General features: G+C 39.7%; 1 protein-coding gene across 1 annotated transcript; it reads right to left on the minus strand.

Moving 5' to 3' along the window:
- Positions 1–9954: 9954 nt before the first annotated feature.
- On the minus strand, positions 9955–20583 carry LOC124281637 (solute carrier family 40 member 1-like). Its single transcript, XM_046717570.1, has 8 exons — positions 20529–20583; positions 19135–19202; positions 18475–18634; positions 17876–18118; positions 17130–17345; positions 12046–12432; positions 10721–11149; positions 9955–10271 (listed from the first exon to the last, which is right to left on the minus strand). The coding sequence occupies exons 1-8, from the start codon at positions 20581–20583 to the stop codon at positions 9967–9969; spliced, it is 1863 nt and encodes a 620-aa protein (XP_046573526.1). The 3' UTR covers positions 9955–9966.
- Between the last annotated feature and the right edge of the window lie 645 nt (positions 20584–21228).

Here is a 21228-nt window from a genome sequence, read left to right on the forward strand (position 1 = left end):
TCCTTTAAGTCAATTTTAAATCCTCATAAATTATGTATCTAGAATATTGTGAGAATAGACGAAAGTTTATTTTAAGGAATATATCATTAGATTTACTTACATGTATTATGTATGAGCTTGGTTGGCTATAGAACACCTATAAAAACATATCAAAATCAACACAACATCAATGTCAAAGTAGCTATCTCATCACTCTATGGAATGTTACTCAATCATGTGTAATTGTATCTAGCTTGACTGAATGAGAAAAGTGCATAGCACTTGAGAGATGCTTTAACGCACTTGGACCGGTTTGAACATTTTATACACATGCGTTTCAGCAATTCCCGGCTGCTCTTTCATGCCTTCGTGAGAGTTGTCCATAGTTACTAGTATGTTGGATCAAAGTTGATTCTGTTGGGGGGAATGATTCTGTTGGGGGAATATTGTCCAGTATTCTCCCCTTTGTGGCAAACAAATGTTTTCTTGCTCATTCACTTTCATGAGGTTGCTTGCACTGCCATACAACAGTACAACAACTCTCTCATGCTGATTAATTTTGTGCATTAGGATTTCAAGTGGTGGACAAGCCAGGGAAATAAAGGTGCCTGTAAGTTCAGGAAAAGTATTCCATGTATTCCGCGAGGCCTTCTTTTCAATTCCACCAAAGGATGACATACTGTCATGGCCTGTGAAGCTGTGAAACACTGAGAACGCTTGATGCAGCTATGGCCAACACAACCACGTCTGTGTCAACAATACGGATGTAGAACTTCTTCCATGACGACAAGATATACACAGACGAGTCAAGGGATGGAAACCTGGATGAGTTTGTCAGACATGAAAATCAGTCTTGCTATCCAACTATATCTCATCAAGGTTCTCTACGTCCATGCGCAAAATCAGTTCTTCTCAATTGCTTTGAAGAAAATTTCACCACCAACTGACTCAACACCAAATGTTGACGTATCAATCCTTGATGGATCTGCAGTAATAAACATGCTAAAACCAGCAGTTCCAATAGCATTTGATGAATATGCTGATAATGTGTTCTTGAAGTACTTGCAGTCTCTTCTGGACACTAATCAGAGAGTGGATATTGTCTGGGACGAATACAAAACGGACAGCGTAAAAATCCAGTGTAAGAACAAAAAGAGGAAGTGGAAAAGACGACGAGTGGAAGCCAGTTCTGAGGCACTGGCAAGAATTCCTGAGGTGTGATACCAGCAAGAAATATCCTTTTGCTTTCCTTGTACAGAAAATAGCCTTGATAGAATCAAACAAGTCATCAGCCCTATTGGCGAATATGTGGTGTCCAATCAACCAAAAGACCTTTTGGAATTGGCACCCTGTAACTATTAAGAGATAAAAAGATAAAAGAAAGTTGCTTCACTGATGCTTCACATAAAGGATGGAAGAAGTTTTACAGCCGTACTATGTGGTTGACACTGATGTGGTTTTGAAGTATGGGTGGGGTTTGGTACCGGAAAACTCTTTCTCTATATTGTAATTCATGAACTTGCATCAGGTCTGGGTCCTGAGAAAAGTAGATCCCTTCCAATGTTTCGCAGCTTCACATTCTGTGACATTGTGTCATCCTTTGATATGAAAAGACCTCGTGGAATGCATGGATTGCTTTTCCTGAACTTACAGGCACCTCTATTTCCCTCACCTGTCCACCACTTGAAATCACTAATCACTAATGCTGATTCATCATTGCTGTATGACAGAGCAAGCAACCTCATGAAAGTGAATGAAGCAAGAAAGCATTTGTTCACCACGATGGGGAGAACTTTGGACAATATTCCCCCAACAGAATAAGCTTTGATCCAACATATAAAGAGAGCTGTAAATCAGGGGAGTTATGTTTCAGAGCAATCCCTGATGAAATCACAGGAGTTACCAAGCCCTCTGTATAGGGTTGGCAATAACTCTAGGGGAGAGCTTGGACCTGTATGGACAACTCTTCTGTTGGCATGAAAGGGCTGCCAGGAATTGCTGAAATGCATGTGTATAAAATGTTAAAACTGGTCCAAGTGTTTAAAAGCAGCTCTTAAGTGCACTGCACTTTTCTGATCCAGTCAAGCTAGATACAATTACACATGATTGAGTAACCGTCCACAGATGAATGAGATAGCTACTTTGACATTGATGTTGAAATGAAATATATTTGCGTTGATTTTGATAAGTTTTCAAAGGTGATCTATAGCCAATCAAGCTCATACATTATACATGTAAGTAAATCTAATGATATATTCCTTAAAATAAACTTTCGTCTGTTCTCACAATATTCTAGTTAGATAATTTATGAGGATTTAAAATTGAGTTAAAGGAACATTTTTTGGAAAATTCAATTTTTTCCCCCCAAATATAAAAAATTACAACAATCTGTGAGGCTTCTCGTATTGAATTTGCAAAGAAATGAAAATAATATTTTAGATCATGGGATGATCTCATACTTATTTTACTGATGTACTCTATATGGCGGCCATTTTGCAAAATGGTGTGCGAAAATTGGCGGCCATTTTTCAAAATGGCCGCCACTTTTCGCATTTTCGGGTAGTCATGATATAAATTGACTTCCGTAGACCTAACCGTTAAAGATAAAAAGACATGTATAGATGGAAAATGACCAGCTATGGATTTCCTACAATTTGATATAAGACCTATGAGAATTGGAGAATTTTGTAAAAGGTTATGACGAAAATAGGATAAAAAAATTATATTTTTTCACTTTTTTCCCCACAATTATGGAAAATATAAAAAATGTGCGAGGCCTCTCGATCTTTATTCAGTTAGAATGGTATAAGCTACAATCATGCCAAGTTTCATGCTTGTAACACAAAGTGCACAATTCAGTGAAAAAAGTGCACTTATCCGCTGGGCTAATTAAGGACTTCCCAAGGGCTAAATTTCCCGTAGCCCCATTGTGTATACTACTAAATCATCGCCCGAAGTGGTGGATGCATCCAGGGTATAGTGGAGAGTGATCGTAACGTATACCCTGGAGATTATCGAGGATGTCCAAAGGGTATACAGGGTTTTTAATCCTTGCCAGAAATCTGTGTGCAAGATGTAAAGGTTATATTCTCTAGCTTGGAAATACACTCTCCTGCAAGGATGCTCAGTGCTTTATCAACATAGGTTGTTTTAAGTTTAACTTGTGTTTGTTATTTTGCTCAGGCCGTATGTGTGTAATAACTCTCTTTCAAAACCTCTCCTACTCGCTCCGTTACTATTATCAAACCAATATTTCTGATAAGACAAAACATCAATCATCAGCTGCTGGATTCTAAGATGTACATTTAAAATGATCACTTGTTGGAGATCTTTACACTTTTGCGAAAGGGAGGGAACATGAGAGTTGAAATTGAGCTGTGATCCTACTACAACCAAGGGACATAACTAAAACACAAGGCGGCAGAGGTTATGTTTATTGTACAACACAAACACACTGGAACAGTGACTCAAATTTCATCTTTGGTCGAATTTGTGATTAAAACCCCAGATATAGGGATCTTGGTGGAACCAAGGGAAGTAACGCTTTGACCAGCACTACCTGACATCACTACACCTTTAATGGTAGAGACTACAGATCAGTGTTTACTTAAAAATGACAAGCGAATACTCTTTAGCACGTGCACTACACGAACTATGGAGAAAGGATGTCACGATACATAGGTTCCATGAATCAGTACGTATCAAGATATCCATACTTTCGAAATAAATATCGATACAGTTTTAAATGTATCGATAATTGTATCGTCTTAGAAAAAGTATCGATGTATCGTGGCATCCCTACTATAGAGTTTTGAGTTTCCTTTCATTGTAAATGAATAAGAAGAATATACACTAACCATATAAAAATAGTTTATTTCTGTATAAAACCATCACATAATGCTCTGCACAGCCACATCAGAAACCAGGTCTATATACATATGCAATACTGACTATCCTGGATCATACAAGGCAATCCATCCATTCTACTGAGACATGCCCTCGACACCGGGCTTCACTTAAAGTCTAGACTGTATGAGTTAAGGCTAAAGACATACATCAAGTAAACTTCCCTGTTCTTTCATGATTTAATGGACTGACATTCAGTCCCAGAAACACAGTTATCGTCTTTACAATTCTAACCCCAGAGCCAATGATTACCCTTAAGTTTAAAAAGGAAGCAGTCTTGGCTTGTAAAAGAATTCTACACTTGAGTAGGTCTCCCTTTTTAATTCATCTAGATTCTGGCAGACTAATGATTTGAAGAGAAACAACCATATCACCAGTACACAGTGTTCAAGTTCAAGCTCATGAGCAGGAGATTCTGTGTTAAGGTGACTGAGTGAGTGAAATTGGTTTTACAAGATGTAAAATCCAGGTTGAACAAATTTTAGTAAGAAGGCATCTCCCAAAATTTTGAATTTTCAGTGTGCAATTTATGTTCCAATACAGGTAAACAATATTCCCAGTTATTCAACCAAAGAACAGACACCCTGCAAATTAAAAACAACAACCCAAAAAACACATTAAGACATAAAATTAAATTGAAAATTGAAAACAAATGATTGAAACTGCCATTGACATCTTTCAGCGATTTGAAATGTAAAAATTAAATTTAAACACTGAAAGAACTTACATGTTTTAAATAACAATTGGTTATATGCATCTTTACTGTCTCTGGTCCTTGCTAAGCCCTAAGAGAAACAACACATTCTGTGACAGAAATTAATAAACTCTGGTATGTACAAAACATTAAACATCATAATGTTATCACTAAATTATTATGTAGTAATATTCTACACAAATATAATAGTATTTCCACCAAACCAAGGTAACTGTGTATTAAAATGTCTACAAACATTAATATGAAAACACACAGTGACATTACATGTATATAACAACATTCACTTCTATTGAGCGAAATGTGGATACAATTCCAAACCTGTGCTCATAATAAACACTCATCAATATATTCCGACCATGTTTTTACTATGGTGATAAGACTTTGGGTTTTACACTTTGAAGAATATTTCAGCTACTTCTAGGAGTGGAAGTAGGATAGCCTGGAGTAATCCAGATGTTTACAATTTCCATACCAGCACATATAAGGTGAAAATAAGCCTAGAAACATGATCAAGTGAAACCTTGATTTGAGCCGAAGATTCTGGTGGGCCTAAGAGAGGGAACTTTGCTAAGCAATATCATGGCGGGGAACACCATAAATGGGCTTCACACATTGTACCCATGTGGGGAATCAAACCCGGGTCTTGGCGTGACCAGGTAACGCTTTAACCACTAGGCTATCCAACCACTATGGTTAGAGTGAAAGAATGAGATAATAGTTAAAAGGTTAGAAAATCAAATAGAGAGCTTGGAAGACTGACAACTTTTCATAGTGAGTTGGAAGTGAGTGAGAGAGCTTGTGACTGAGTGAGTGGATATGGTCTTACAATAATGTCAGCAATATACCAACCTTGTCACAACCAAGAACATACGTAATGGACTGACAGAACTAGTGACAGAGTGAGAGTGTTGATAGTAACAGAGCGAGTAGGAGAGGTTGTGAAAGAGAGTAAGTATACACACATACGGCCTGAGCAAAATAACAAACACAAGTTTAACTTAAAACAGCCTATGTTGATAAAGCACTGAGATCCTTGCAGGAGAATATATTTCCAAGCTAGAGAATATATCCTTTATATCTTGCACATGGATTTCTGGCAAGGATTTAAAACCCTGTATACCCTTTCATGAATCAAGAAGATCCACATTGTTTAGGAGTCAATAAAAGCTACGTGAACCAGCACAAGATAACTTTGCTCAGCTGAATAGTTGTTCTCTGTCAATTTTCAATTTGTATTCATTCCTTTACAATGTCCAATTAAGTTTGAATAACAAATTAAATTCTCTAAAGTAGCATCACTTGGGGTGCTTTGAATCATGTATATATATACACGATGAACCTATTTCAAATATATGTTATATCTAAAATAACTTTCATGAATACAACACTTTCACAAGGTTTGCATCAAGACTTTTTTAACCCATGAAGATCAGGGTTAGATTGGTCTTCAACTTGGTTGACACATGTCATTGTATCCCAGTTGTGTAGATCGATGCTCATGCTGTTGATCAGTGGATTGTCTGGTCCAGACTCGATTATTTACAGACCGCTGTCATATAGCTGGAATATTGCTGAGTGCGACATTAAACAACAAACAATCAGACTTGTATCTCATTGTTCGGCCGAGTTCGCTCAAATGCATCTCGTTCAGATAGTGTTTATGGAATTTAAAACATTCATTGAATAGCAGTCGCTTCGCGGAGGTAAATGTCAATAAACACTGAGTGCACGAGAATTGCTTGTGAGCGGACGACACATGCTCAGAACCAGGTGTTAGAGATCAGTCAGGTTCGGCCCGTGAAGAAAGTTAGATGTTAGAAATTTGGAGTTTGATTAGTGAGAATCAGTTGGTTTGGGACACTGAATAGTTAGACTGTAGATATTCGGGGTTAGTAAAATTAGTTAAATCACTAGATATGCATTAACAGTAAAAATTACATATTAGGTTATTTGTTCAGCAAGGGTTGTTTTTCCCATAAGTGTTATCACATTTAGTTCCTCAGTGTATCATTTTTGAAAATACATTTTATCATGTTTAATTAATTAATTAGTTTAGTACGCTTCCACAAAACCTTCGGGACAATTTGTCATGTAATTGATACTAGACCAAGGATAAGATTGGACAGTTTCAAGTGACCTTTGACTGCCTTAACACTGACTGTGAGGTCTATTTAAATTTCTATATTTAGGCTACCATTATCACCAGTGCGCATACTGTGTGAGCACTGTAGGTTCATGTCGGCTTGTATGACACAGTTCTGCAAGTTGCAGAAACCAAGCACTGAATGCTTTACAGAGTTTTACATGATGTAGAAATGTATGTCAAGAACACACAAAATATATAAATATTACATCAAGAGGGACGCACATTTATATTCATGGAACCAAATTCTTGACAAGAAATACAAGCAAATGTAATTATTATTTCTGAGTGAGTCACATCGGCAATATTTCAGCCATATCGTGACGAGAACAATTTAATTTATATCAATATTAAAATCAATAAATTTAAAACGTAAAAGCCTGTCATCGAAGGACAGTAAAAATACTAGAGTATCACACATATACATTTAAAACTAGTACGCTATCGTAAAATTACATCACTGTTGACTGTACAAAATAAAAACGGCCTATAGATCACCAACAACTGAAAGTAGATCACCATTATTATTTCTGAAATGTTATAGTACAGTAAACTGCACCATTATTTGATCTTTTATGTCCTCAATATTCCTGTAGGGGCCCTTGAAATTAGCTATTTGTGGTAGAGGGCTGACAGGTTTGTACGTTACACCCCACAGAAATGCGTACAGTCAAATTTCATCACACTGAACAGAACTATGATAGCTTTACGTTTAACAACCCCTTTTGTATACTTATAGATATTCTCTGCAGGGCATTTCTAAAAGGCAGCATGTTACAGACTGAAAGGCTTATCAAGCTTATCAAGTTTCATTTTAAACATATTTTTGTTCGAATCAGACTTGTGAAGTGTGTACATTTGACAAACTCACCTGTAAGTGAAAATAATCATGAATGAAAATTTTATCCTTTGTTCATCCAGCTTTCTGTAGTACGTTTCCCCTTATACCTTTCATATAGAGACTACACATTCTTAAATACTTCAAATAATTTAATCATATATGATCTCTGCTTCTTGAATAAATCAGCATGTTTTGCTTCAAGAATCAGTAAGTTAGAGCAGATCATTCTCTAACCTGAACTTAAAATAGTGAAACCATAGACGTTATTTGACCTTGACCTACAACGGTAAGGTCATTAAGAGATCAAAGTGTTTTTCTTAAGAAAGTGATTGAGTGAGTGATTGAATGAGTTGGCTTTTATGCCACTGTTAGCAATATTCCAGCAATATCACGACAGGGGACACCAGAAATGGGCCATGTGGGGAATCGAACCCGGGTCTTCGGCGTGACGTGCGAATACTTTAACCACTGGGCTACCCCACCGCCCCTCCTTTTGAAACCAATGGGCTCGAGCAGGTGCTAATTCACCTATACACAGAGTAAGTTGTAATCTTAGATCACTCTGTGGACCTGGATACATGTATAGTATTCCCAGAAATATTGAGAAAGTTGTTTTGGCAAATATCTAATACATGTATATAAGTATAATCGAAGTTTTACTTAAATGAATATATTGAGCTATGATTCTCTTACAGTCTAAGTGTCTTTTCAGTACTTTGTGAGACCTCCTTGCCCTGCAATACATGATTGAATGGGACAGGGTAGACTACCGATCAAAGTTTGTAGGAAATCGTGTTACATCGTATCCGACCAATCTCTTTTTTCATATCATTAATATTTCTAAGTCCTTTTTGGTTTATTCTGTGTTATTTTCTGTCCTTCATTAGTCCCACACATTCATAATAGGAACATGCTGTAGCTGGGCTAGTCTAAAACTTTTCGAAAATTTTCGTCCGACAACCACTGTTTTGTGTCGCCCGCAATGTGCTTTGGGCCATGATCATGCTAGAAAATCCAATTATCTTCATACAGTGTTTGGACCGTTGGAAGGAGGGGATCATTTAAGATGTCAACATATCGTTCCTTCGTCAGATTTCCAGTGAAAATACACAACGGCGTCACTCCACGTGATGATATGTGAACTTTGGAGCTATGTTTTGTGCATTGGTAGATAGGTTTCACGGTTTATTTTGTCCAAATGATCACACGGTTCGGAAAAAGCCAGACAGAACTTTCATCAGAAAAGAAAACATTATCCCAATCTTGATTTTTGTGAATCCTTCACCAGTTTAAACATCTTTCGTTTTGCGCATCTTTCATCAATGGTGAGAGAATTCCGCGCTTTTTCACCCAGTTAAATCTTTGTAATTCTTGCCTAAGAGTATCAATACAGTTCTGAGCACTTCCTTTTTTAATCATCTCATTTCTGATATTCTCAACACTTTTCAATTTTCCCCTACTCTCAATCTGACCAAGTTGACGGCGATCCGTAGTATTGAACTTCCTTGGTCTCCCTGTCCTTGTCTTGTTTTCAATCCGAACTCCTGATTGAATATTCTTCAAAGCTCTGTGTACTGTAGACAGAGGAATGTCATGTCTATCAGCTAACTTTATAGTCACAACCCTTTCAAACTCATCTAGAACCAGCTTTCTTTTCTCTTCTGATGTCAAATCTGTCAAGTCAACAAAGGAAGCCGTCCGCTACACCAGGGAAGATAACTCTTGATGTAGTAAGGTTCATTCTTAAGCCTACAAGAGTTGCCTCCCATATTGAGTAGCTTACTACATGATGTAACACGTATTTTAAAATTTTATTATCAGTATTAGGAAACAAAGATTTTCTCAATAATTTCTGGGAGAACTATAGAGCAGCTTTAAGCTGCACCTGCCTGATTGGCCTCCATAAACCATAGACATTATTTGACCTTGACCATGACCTACAATGGTCAGGTCATCATGAGGTCAAAGTGAATGAACCTGAAGTTTTTCTTTGAGAAAGCAATAAGTTCAAGCAGGTGCTGATTCCCTGACTTAAACACAGACTCAGTTGTAATGCTGAGATCACTCTGTGAACCTAGGTACATGTAAGGCAATTTTAAGCTGCAGCTGCCTGATGGCTGATTGGCTTTTACGCCTCTTTTAGCGATATTCCAACAATATCACGACAGGGGACACCAGAAATGGGCTTCACAGAATGTACCCATGTGGGGAATCGAACCCGGGTCTTTGGCTTGATGTGCAGATGCTTTAACCACTGGGCTACCCCAACGCCCCTCTTTTTGAATGCAATGGATTCAAGCAGGTGCTGATTCCCTGACTTAAATACAGACTAAGTTGTAATGCTGAGATTACTCTGTGAACCTGGGTACACATAAGGCAACTTTAAGCTGCAGCTGCCTGATTGTCCTCCTCTGTTGTGATGCATTTCTTGTGGAATGGTAGAAGATGACCTCGTGCCCGCCTGGAGTAAGACGCATAAAGCCCAAAGCCAAGACATATAAAAGCGAACGATACAATCACCAAGTAACCAAACACAGGCGGTTGTGGAAGTACAACGACAAGAATGAACTTGAGCACATCCATGAACTTGTTGAGAGAGTTCTGAACGCCGTTCACTTTCCCACGTTCATGTTCTTTCACCCGTTCCATGAACAGTTGTGTGATAGTGAGATCTGCCACCCACAACCCTGAAACAGAGAATCGTAGAAGGTATTTTCAGTATAATATTGAAACTAAAATAGCTAAAAAATAAAACCAGTAGAGAGAGGGATAGTGTCTGGCAGGTCTGGGGTCCAACTGGGAAGACTATGCCATAGACCTTATATTAACTTCCTGGGAATGATCATGTTCGCAAAACAAACAGTGCTACACCTATCATTAGGAAAATGATCACAGCTTGTACAGAATGAGATGGGTTCAATTCCAAACAAAAGCACAATGTATAAAAACCCATTTCTGGGTCTCCCGCCATGATATTGCTAAAATGGCAAAAGAGCATCATATGATTGATAACTTAATGGGGGGTTTTCAGAGAGGAACAGGAACTTATCTCAGTGATGCGATTATTATCTTAACTGTGGTTTTTAACATTGTAAAACATTACAAATCCCGATAAACATGAAATAGTGGAACATACCAAATCTAGCAGTGATAATCCCCGCCATGAGTAGGCCAATGGAGAGATATGACTCTGGACCAGTGTCCTCCACACAGCCCGGAACACCAGGTGTCGTGCTGTTGCCTGGACTAACAGACATGGCAGGAATTGGAGACGCTGTGGCCAACGAGTTGTTGACAGACATTGCTCGTGTAGAACAGGTTGTCTGATTGCTTTGGTCATCAAAGAAGTAATATGGGTTGAATACGCTGCCTGGCATCCACACTGACATGACACACATCGTCAAACAGGTGATCTGCGCAGAGAGGGCGAACAGTCCGGTCCTCTCCAGGCCTATACATCTCCGGAGTGCTGGGTAGGCCAGGGTGCCTATTATGCCTATTACAGCAGCACCTCCCTGGAAGCCTCCAAGGACGGACTCGGATATTCCTTGAGAGTAAGCATAGCCTGCAATAAAAGAGTAGGTGAATGTTTGGTTTTGATCACAGCAAATTCAAACTATATCTCGACAACATCTGAATGTTTTCTTATGTCACGGCATTCCTCCATTATGTAGAGTGAGCGAGTTTAGTTAAACGCCACACTCAGCAATATTACAGCCATATGGCGGCGATTTGTAAATAATTGGGTCTGGACCAGACCATCCAGTGATCAACAGCATGAGCATCGATCTCCGCAATTGGGATTAGGTTGACACGTGTCAACCAAGTCAGCGAACCTGATTACCCATACCCTTTAGTTGCCTCTAACGACAAGCATGGGTTACTGCAGACCATTTCTAACTCGGATCTTCACGGGTCTCCATTATGTAGAAGTGTGGGAAGCAGAAGTTTACTCCATTTTGAATCTTACATGTACTAGCTGCATTAACTATAATTGCCATTTAAAATAAACGAATCCCTCTGTGTTATTGTCAATAAAATAACAAGTATATCCTGAATGAAATATTTCCATTCATCCAGCTTTGTGGGCATATAATCATGCTAATCCTGCACCTTACAAACCAAAACCCAAAATTGATGGAGCCCGAAAAATTGTTCACAAAGTGATATTTTATTTGTTTGTTGTTTCATGTCACACGCCACAATATTCCAGCTATGACAGCGATCAAGTAATAATCGAGTCTGGACCAGACAATCCAATGATCAACATAATGAGCATTGATTTACACGATTGGGTATGATGACACGTGCCAACCAAGTTACCCGATCTTGCTAGCCGCCTCTTACGACGAGCATGGGTTACTGAAGATTCTAATCCGGATCTGCATGATTAACAAAGTGATAACATGTTCGTGCATTCCAACACTGTTCCTGGCACAACTTCTAGTGAGACAGACCTACCTGTAGTGATATTATCGAAGCCGAGAACTGTCATGTACAGACAGGCCAATCCAAGTCCAGCGTTGGCCACATCATACGTCATGTATGTTCGCCACCCTTTGTAGAGAACTACGAAACTTGAAAACATTTTCCGCAGACAATTTCCACAGCAGGACGATGGTTCCTCTGTTTCTTCCTTAGGAACATTTTCTGTTTCTTTTGACTTTTCACTGGTTTCAAGTTTTTCAGGCGATGATGTTGGTTGGTCATCTTCAACAGCATCTGATATTGCATGTACAGAGTTGTCTCCCCTACCAGTTGTTTGATCATCAGTGCCATCTACAGGCAGATCAGTGTTTGCCTCATTCGGAACAGGAACTTCCTCTTCCGAGGAAACTGCTTTTGCTTCTGAAAAGGACAAAATCGTGGTTTCATCAGATGAAGCCATGTGTCTGAGAATGGATATATAACTTGTGAATCATAAGATTTCTGCAGGAAGCATTACATATTTTCATTTTTTCTAGACTGAATGTTACCTTCATTATTCCAGTTCTTGTGAGAAATACACTAAAGGTTCATAGCGTATGTCGTTGATTTTCTTCAATCCAACATGGATATTCAACCTATACACAATATCACTAGGTTCTAAGCATGTGCAGTGTTTCTTAGAAAATTTTCAAAAATCAGGTGGTGTGTGCCAGATGTCTCCAGAGGTCATTTGAAAGAGGAGATAAAGGGTATGGGATGGTTAGGCGCGGTGACCTGATTAATGCATGTCATTACAACTACCACGGTATACTGCAGTCCTCATTGTATTGTACCGCGATATTTACCATCAGTCGATTTTGGATTCAGTTGTTATATATATCAGTTCAGTCCGGGATTAGACTCATAAATTGTCTGATAATACACCAAGCCTCTTGATTTGTCAATTCTTTATGCTCAGCCAATTGCGACCTGCTTCTTCAACAATAATAATAACTATGTGCTATGTCAATACATCTGGTGAATGAAAACTGGAAAGTTGAGAATTACGCATTGGGGGCAAACTGTTCACTGTATCACAATATTGGCAAAACATCTTCATTTACAATATGTAATTTTTATTAAAAAAATGATATTTTATACTTATCCTGACTCATACGTGATTGCTTATCTCCTTTTTCTTCCGAGGTGTAGTGGAAACCCCTGTCCTGTTATTCCCAAGTGAACAGTTAAAATATAGTTCACCCCAACTGGGCCTCTTCCCTTCCCGCGCCAGCGTCCCACGTGACCATAGGCTGCTTGTCACTCTCTCCATTATAGCGCCCAGCTATTTTTACGACCGAAGTCAAATAGTGGAGAGCATGGACGGTTGGGATGCCCTTTCGACTATGAGTAGGGATAAGTATAAAGTTTCAATTTTATAAAAAATTACATATTTTTCCTTATCCTGACTCATACGTTATTGCTTGAATCCAACGGAATAGGTGGTGGGTCAGCCACTTGTTTGGATTCTTAAAAGTGTTCGATCCATCCCCTGGGAACTCCTATCCGAACTCTTCTGACGCTGCATTCTGTAATGGGGAACCAACTTCTCTTTATTAAAAAAAGAGTGGAACATAAGATTTCGTGGATTTTTAAGATTCGCAAAGAATTGGATTCCCGCTTATCTCAGTTTGATCCATATCTTAAGAAGAGGGCGTACTCTTAACTGAATCGTATCACTCATGCGCTGCTTTATCTTGTAAAGCAGGGGAGCATGGACTCTCTGTCGGTGGGTATGGAACAGTAACCTGACGTCTCTGAGTCTACGTGATTATGGGTGAGTCATTATCGTCTAGCCAGGACTGTCAACTGCTGTGCCACTACCATTGGGCCAAAATGATGGATACCGGATACATTTCTGTGGCAATGGCCCTCAGATAATGGTTCGTGAAGACAGTCTGATCTCCAGAAGCATCCTTCCGTGATAGATGAGATGGAGCAGTTGCCGTGTAGGGCTAGCGTGGATGCCATGGCTCTCACTTCATGGGGGTTAGAGGTTCTAGGTTGGATCCAGTCCTGCTGCTCTGTATGTCCTCAGTATTACTGCTCTCAGCCAGAAGGATATTGTTCTGGAGGCTTCTGTTGCTGCGGCGGTTGATAACAGGATGAAGAGTCTCTTGAACCTTCTCCTTCTCACAGTAGTTATCTGCAGATAGATATTCAATGCTCTGACTGGGCATAAGGACAGGTCCTGTGTGTCATCTGATCCAAGGACGGATGATAATGCCGGGATATGGAACTGTCTATCCTGTTGTCCTGGTAGTTTGTACTTCGCGAGAAAGTCCCATCTGAGCCTGAGATGAACTACTGGATCATCGCCCGTGTCGAATCTGGTTCGATTGTAGTCTATCGTATGGATCTCTGACATTCTGGACGCTGTAGCAAGTGCGAGCAGGAACAGTGTCTTCTTAGTTAGCATCTTAAAGTCTGCTTGCTGTAATGACTCATAGTCGTCGCTGGATAAGTATTGAAGGACTATGTTCAAGTCTCATGCTGGTGTCTTAAACTTCCTCTGTTAATCTTCAAGCTTGAAGGATCACAGCAGTGCGACAAGTTCTGGAACCTTGGTAAGTTTCACACCCGTGTTCATAGTGTCAACTGAACTGATGGCCGGTATAGTCTTTTCGTCTTGGTGTTTGGTCACTTTACTCAAAAACTACAATTACACTCGTTTTCTAATTTGGCATGACGCATTATAATTGTTCTACCATTGTGAATTTTGAATTTCATGAATTATGATTTAATAATAAGAAAGTGGTCGTTATAAGCTATCATTATGTCAAGACACAATACCATCTTAACTGCCTAAGGGCGTTAGGCGACAAATTGGAACAGCCAAATGCATCTGGCCGTGCAAATGTAGTGACACCATGCACTGTTCCGACCAAACACCGTCACGAATAGTCTTCTGCCAGACTATTGGTAGGTAGATAATGTAGAACTCTTCAGGTGTCTGGTGGTTCTCATACGACACAAGTATTCCCGCCACTTGATGTGTAGCGTGGTTGCCGCGAACCCTTTCTGCTCTGCAAACTGATCACTCTTCTGCTTGTCATCATAAAGAGTCCTTGTAGAACGTCTAAGTGCTAAGGTAGCGGCCTTGGCTGCTCTGGTAGAGCATCCTCTTTTGGTGAGACAGTTCGTAATACGCTACATGCATGTAACTGGAAGCTTTCGGGGTTTGTGTGAACCTGTTTTGAGTGCAGATGGATCAGTAGATTCGGCCAATTTGGAAGTCGAAGATTTGGTTTTCCTAGAAGTCTGATGAGGCCTGGGAACCACGTTCGTACAGGCCCGTAATGCACACCAAAACCAGTTGTATGTTCCTTGTCTGAGTCATCTTCCTTATGACTCGTGGAAGTAGGACTGGAGGTGGGAATTCGTAGTCGCGAAGACCGTCCCAGGACCAGGGCGTCTGGAACTGGTGAGACGAAGGTCTTTATCTGCCTGTTGAACCTTGTCGCGAATAGGTCTGTGAGTGAGCATCCCTGTTCTTTCACAAGTAGTTGAAGGGCCGCTGGGTGTAGCATACATTCCATAGGAGATGGTTTGCTTGGTCTGGACAGAACATCTGCTAATATGTTGACTGTGCCTGGGATGTGTCTGGTTTTCACTCCCATGTCCAGACTGTCTATGAGTTCGTAGACGTTAAAGGTTAGTTCTCTCAGTGGAGCCGATCTCGTTGTGCCTTGTAGATTGAAGTAGAAGCCTACAGTTGCGTTTTCTGTTCGTATCATCAGGCATTGATTTCTGAGGAGATGAGACCAGTGCTGAATCGCTCAGATGACTGCCTTGAACTCTAGCAGGTTCATGTGGCGATCCTGTTCCTGCGCGGACCAAGTTCCCGCCGTTACTTCCGCTCCTAGGTGTGCTCCCCAGCCTTGAAGTAAGGCGTCAATATATACAGATGTACGGTGTAAGCTGTCTCTTGCAAATAGGTGCCTTTGCAGATGTTCAATTCCTCCTTCCACCACTGGAGATGTAGAGGTATTGATATCAAGACATCCTGCTGATCTAGATATGGTCTTAGGAACCTCTGGATTGGTCTCAGCTGAAGTTTGCCTCTTTCCGTATGAGCTTGTGATGTGAGTAAGCCGAGGATTTATTTTGGCCAGGTTCTGAGCGGTAGGACTGAGGTGATTGCTTACGGTAGACATCCATGGATTTTTGCCATCGATTTTCTGGAACCCTGATGCGATTATATGCCATCAGAAACCTGATGCCCAGGAACTTCAGATCTTGAGATGGTTCAAACTCCGACTTGAGACTATTGGCTAACCAACCCAGCTGCGTTAGTAGGCGAATGGTAAAGTCTAGCAGCTGTCTGAGTAGATCTGCTAGTTGGTGAGTCTTAATGCCGTCGTCCAGATAAAAGGCGCTTTCAAATTCCTCTTAGATGTAGATAGGTCACGAAGGGTTTGGTCACATGAGTAAATAACCATGGTGCCGAAGATATTCCAAAGGACAGGACTTTCCATTGGTAGTGTTGAGCCTTGTATATGAACTGCAGGTACTTTCGCGAGTCTGGATTGATGGGGATGTGAAGCTATGCATCCTGCAGATCTATGCTCGCCAAGAAGTCGTCGGGCTTTATGAAACGTCTTAAGTCCAGAAGGTGCAGAATCTTGAACTTCTTGGGTTTAAGCAGGTAGTCTAGATTGAACTTCTTCATGTTGTATATTAGACGAACTTTTCTGTGGAGTTATTCTTTGGCACCAGGAAGTTCAGTGAGTAAAACCCTGGGACTACCTTGTCTGACTGAATAATCTATATGGCTTTCTTCTTTAACAGTGAGTCGATGGCTTCTGTTAGTTTTAGTTTGAGGGTTCCTAGATACTGTATCGTTAGTGGTTGTAAGTGGGCGAAAATGGAGAAAGTGACAAGCAGCCTATATTCACGTGGGATGCTGGCGCGGGAAGGGAAGAGGCCCAGTTCAGGTGAACTAATTTTAGACTGTTCACTAGGGAACAATAGGACAGAGGTTTCCACAACATCTCGGAAGAAAAGGGAGATAAGCAATAACGAATCAGTCAGGATAAGGAAAAATTAGTAATTTTCTGAAATATAGTGGGACTTACTGTCACTTTTCGTCCAGTATTTCTTCTTGCACAGAGACGGCACCGTGTTGTAGACCTTCCACATAAGGTAGTACTCTAGGAACACTGTTACGACATTCCAGCCTCCGATGAACACGGCACCAATCCTCATCTCCGTGAAATACATTATCTGGCCGGTTGCAATTGGAGCCAAAATCTGTGTTGCAAGGTCAATTCTTCTCAATGTAGCAGTCATTTCTATGATTGAGAAATAGCACATAGATTAAATACACAATCTTGGACAATCTTGGATCTCCCTAAGATTAATAGATTATGGGTATCAATTGGTGTATAATGTAGACTTTTCTTAGTGGTCCACCATTTGATCTTCTCTGTAAAAAGGCATAGGATTAGGGACCTTCTGTGGAAATGTCCTCAAATCTTCATGTAGAGAAGCATCTCAAAAGAGCAAACGATCTCACAATGATGAGACTGTTGTCCCAACAGACTGAGGAATATGTGTTAGATAATTCCTTATTACTGACAAACACAGCTGATCCTGATACAGCTAAGGGACATAATTCATGAAATGATGCCAAACTAATCAGTTTTTGCTAGTGTAGTGGGCGTACAATTTATGAGTCCTGGGCTGGTATTCGAACCATGGACCTTCTGATCTGAAGTTTTGCGCATTGACCACATGACCAAAGAGGATAACCCTGTCAGCAAGCTAAAGATGTCAGCTATGGGATGACTCCACGCCCTTGCGCTCTAGTCTGACTACTTACTTGCTAGCATGTCTTTATCCTTGCCACAGATCTCAACTACCCAGTCTTTCTCGACGGCGATCACCCGAGCAACACTAGACAGGTTGGCCAAGATAGCCAGGATGATGATGACCGCTGACCCCAGCTTCTGCAGCCACCCGCTCCACATGGTGATAAAGTCCTCGTGGTAGGTGAGGTTGACGTACACGACCCCCGCACACAGAGCCACAAACAGATTCTGCAGCACCAGGGACAGCTGCGCAGCTGGAATAGACACACAGATTGGATTAATGCAGCTTGGAACAATATTTTAGCTTGATGTGAAGGATTATCCACTGGCTGGGATGATAACAGAGTTGTGTTTTGAACATGTGCCATTTACCAAAGATGAACGTCATCTTTGAGTCGTGTTGTGTTGTCTACCATAGAAGAACCTCACCTTTGAGTCGTGGTATGTTGTCTATCTAGGAAGAATCTAACCTTTGAGTTGTGGTGTGTTGTTTACCTAGGATGAACCTCACCTCGGAGTCATGACATGTTGTCTATCTAGGTTGAACCTTAACTTTGAGTCGTGGTGTCTTGTCTACCTCGTGTATATTTTTACCTAGGGAGAACCTCACCTTTGAGTCGTGGTGTCTTGTCTACCCAGTCTCCTATCAGGGCCCCCAGTAAGAGAACAGAAAGTCCTGAAGCCAGCCCATATGATGCAGTCAACTGAAGGGATTCTGGTGAAATCTTGATCAGGAACAGGCCAACACCAAAGGCCCACATACGATCTCCCTAAACAAATGCCAACCGAATGGAATGCTTTAATTTATTAATACAAATTGACTTCATCTTAATTTCAATTTGAAGACCTCTATGTGCAATAACATACTGACATGGATATAATTAATTATTAATCTTCTGAATCTTCTATTTTTCGAATAAAAACACATTTTTTTAAAAACATTATGCCTTATTATATGCACACGACTCCTTTGAGGACAGAGAGGGAGTCAAGCTGACTCCAATATTCTGGAGCCTAAGGCAATCCCTGCCTGATTAATGATGCATACAATCTCCTGGACACAATGCCCGCAAACAACCTCTGTGTAAAATATCCGCATACAACCGTCTAGAAATAATGCCTGCATTTAAATTATATGAAGTAATGCCATCATCCGATCTCCCTGAAACAATGCCTGTATACGATGCCCTTGCTACAAAGCCCAAGGGACTTCCAAACACAAATGTTTGTTTGGGTCAGGTTGGAAATTCTTCAGAAATGCCTCACTCACCCATGCTGACAGGAAGTGGCTGCAGTACACCAGGAAGTTGGTTCCGGTCACAAAGTCCTTGCAACTACCTGTAACACATGGAAACAATGCATCATGGAAGCATTATGTAAGTATTATGGACAAAGTTTTCAATATTAAGGGAGGTCGAGGAGAATTGTGTGTCTTTGGATTTTTGTTACAGGTAGATATATTTCAGTCAAGATAAAATATTTGTGTGAGTGTGAGTGAGTGAGTTTAGTTTCAGGCTACACTCAACAATATTCCAACTATATGGCGGCAGTCTGTAAATAATCGAATCTGGATCATACAGTCCAGTGATCAACAGTATCAGCATCGATCTATGCAATTGGGATACGATGACATGTGTCAACCAAGTCAGCGAGTCTGACCACCCGATCCCGTTAGTCGCCTCTTACAAGCATGGGTTACTGAAGATCAAATGAATATGATTATAACTAAACTAACATGGTCAGCTAAAACTTGACAGTATATTCCAGATTTACAGGTTATCATTGTTCTAGGTAATAATGCATAACTATGATAATGTGAACAACTGACACTTGGAATTAGTTTCATGAGTTACAGTTTACCATTGTTCTAGATAATAATGCATAACTATAATAATGTGTATACCTGACTCTTGGAATTAGTTTCATGATTTACAGTCTACCATTGTTCTAGGTAATAATGCATAACCATAATAATGTGTACAGCTGACTCTTGGAATTAGTTTCATGATTTACAGTCTATCATTGTTTTAGGTAATAATGCATAACTATAATAATGTGTACAGCTGACTCTTGGAATTAGTTTCATGATTTACAGTCTATCATTGTTCTAGGTAATAATGCATAACTATAATAATGTGTACAGCTGATTCTTGGAATTAGTTTCATGATTTACAGTCTATCATTGTTCTAGGTAATAATGCAGAACTATAATAATGTGTACAGCTGACTCTTGGAATTAGTTTCATGATTTTACAGTCTATCATTGTTCTAGGTAATAATGCAGAACTATAATAATGTGTACAGCTGACTCTTGGAATTAGTTTCATGATTTACAGTCTATCATTGTTCTAGGTAATAATGCATAACCATAATAATGTGAATAGTTGACATTGTTCTGTTTGACTTAAAACCTCGCACCCATTTCGCCACCATTGCTTTGTTTAGAGGCAGAATCGAAATAGCCCAATGCAAATTCTACCATGACTTCAGTACATACTCAGATATGGCTATCCCAAATTGGTGCAATTAGGAATCTGAGATCCCTAGGATAGAAAAAAAAAATTTTCCCCAACAAATTAGGGATCACTATAAATTGTCTTTTCGGAGACAAAAAACTAATAAAAATCCTATGATTGCTGTTTACGCAAATAAAAAACAGCTCACCTGTATATGTTGCACTATTAACTTTTATCAGTGTGGCAATGGTTGCGGACGGCATTTGGATATGCTAATGAATGACACTTTTTGCACCATCAATGATGAGAAAACGGGTTGGACTTAAGGAACGAAACTTTTCAATGCCATTAAACACAGCGATCCTTAAACAACTCAAATCGGTTTCCAGTACTCGGCAGCAGTGTTTGTTAAGTGAATAAAAAAAAGAGTGCCTGGAATTTATCAGGCAGCCTAGTCAACTTCGAATTCGGGATTACTTTATATGTGTAAACATACAACTTCTATAAATAAAGTGTTATATTTATATAATTATCATTATTTATAGTCAAAGATAATCCTAGCCCTCCAGTAAGTAAGACTATCTATATCTTTGTTATATTTTGAAAATAAAATCGGAATGAATTTGGCTTTTTCAGAATGGCGGAATCGGCAAGCATTTTTCGGGATGATTCCGATAAATTCAGGAGGGTTGGCATCTCTGCATACTGGATTGTGACTGGTTATTTAAAGTCATTCAGAGGTATATAATCGTGTTATATTTTTTTTAAATCTTAATAACACGGTTATGGTAGAATGACGATAAACATACTGTGTTGGAAACTCAGAAGTATATAACGAAATAATAATAGTTCTTAATTATTTTCTTTAAAGCCTAACGCTCACACTATGTTTATCCTAAATGGCAATT

This window comes from Haliotis rubra, unplaced genomic scaffold (genome assembly GCF_003918875.1).
Source record: "Haliotis rubra isolate DU_JTF1 unplaced genomic scaffold, ASM391887v1 Scf287, whole genome shotgun sequence".
NCBI classification, from domain to species: Eukaryota; Metazoa; Mollusca; class Gastropoda; order Lepetellida; family Haliotidae; genus Haliotis; species Haliotis rubra.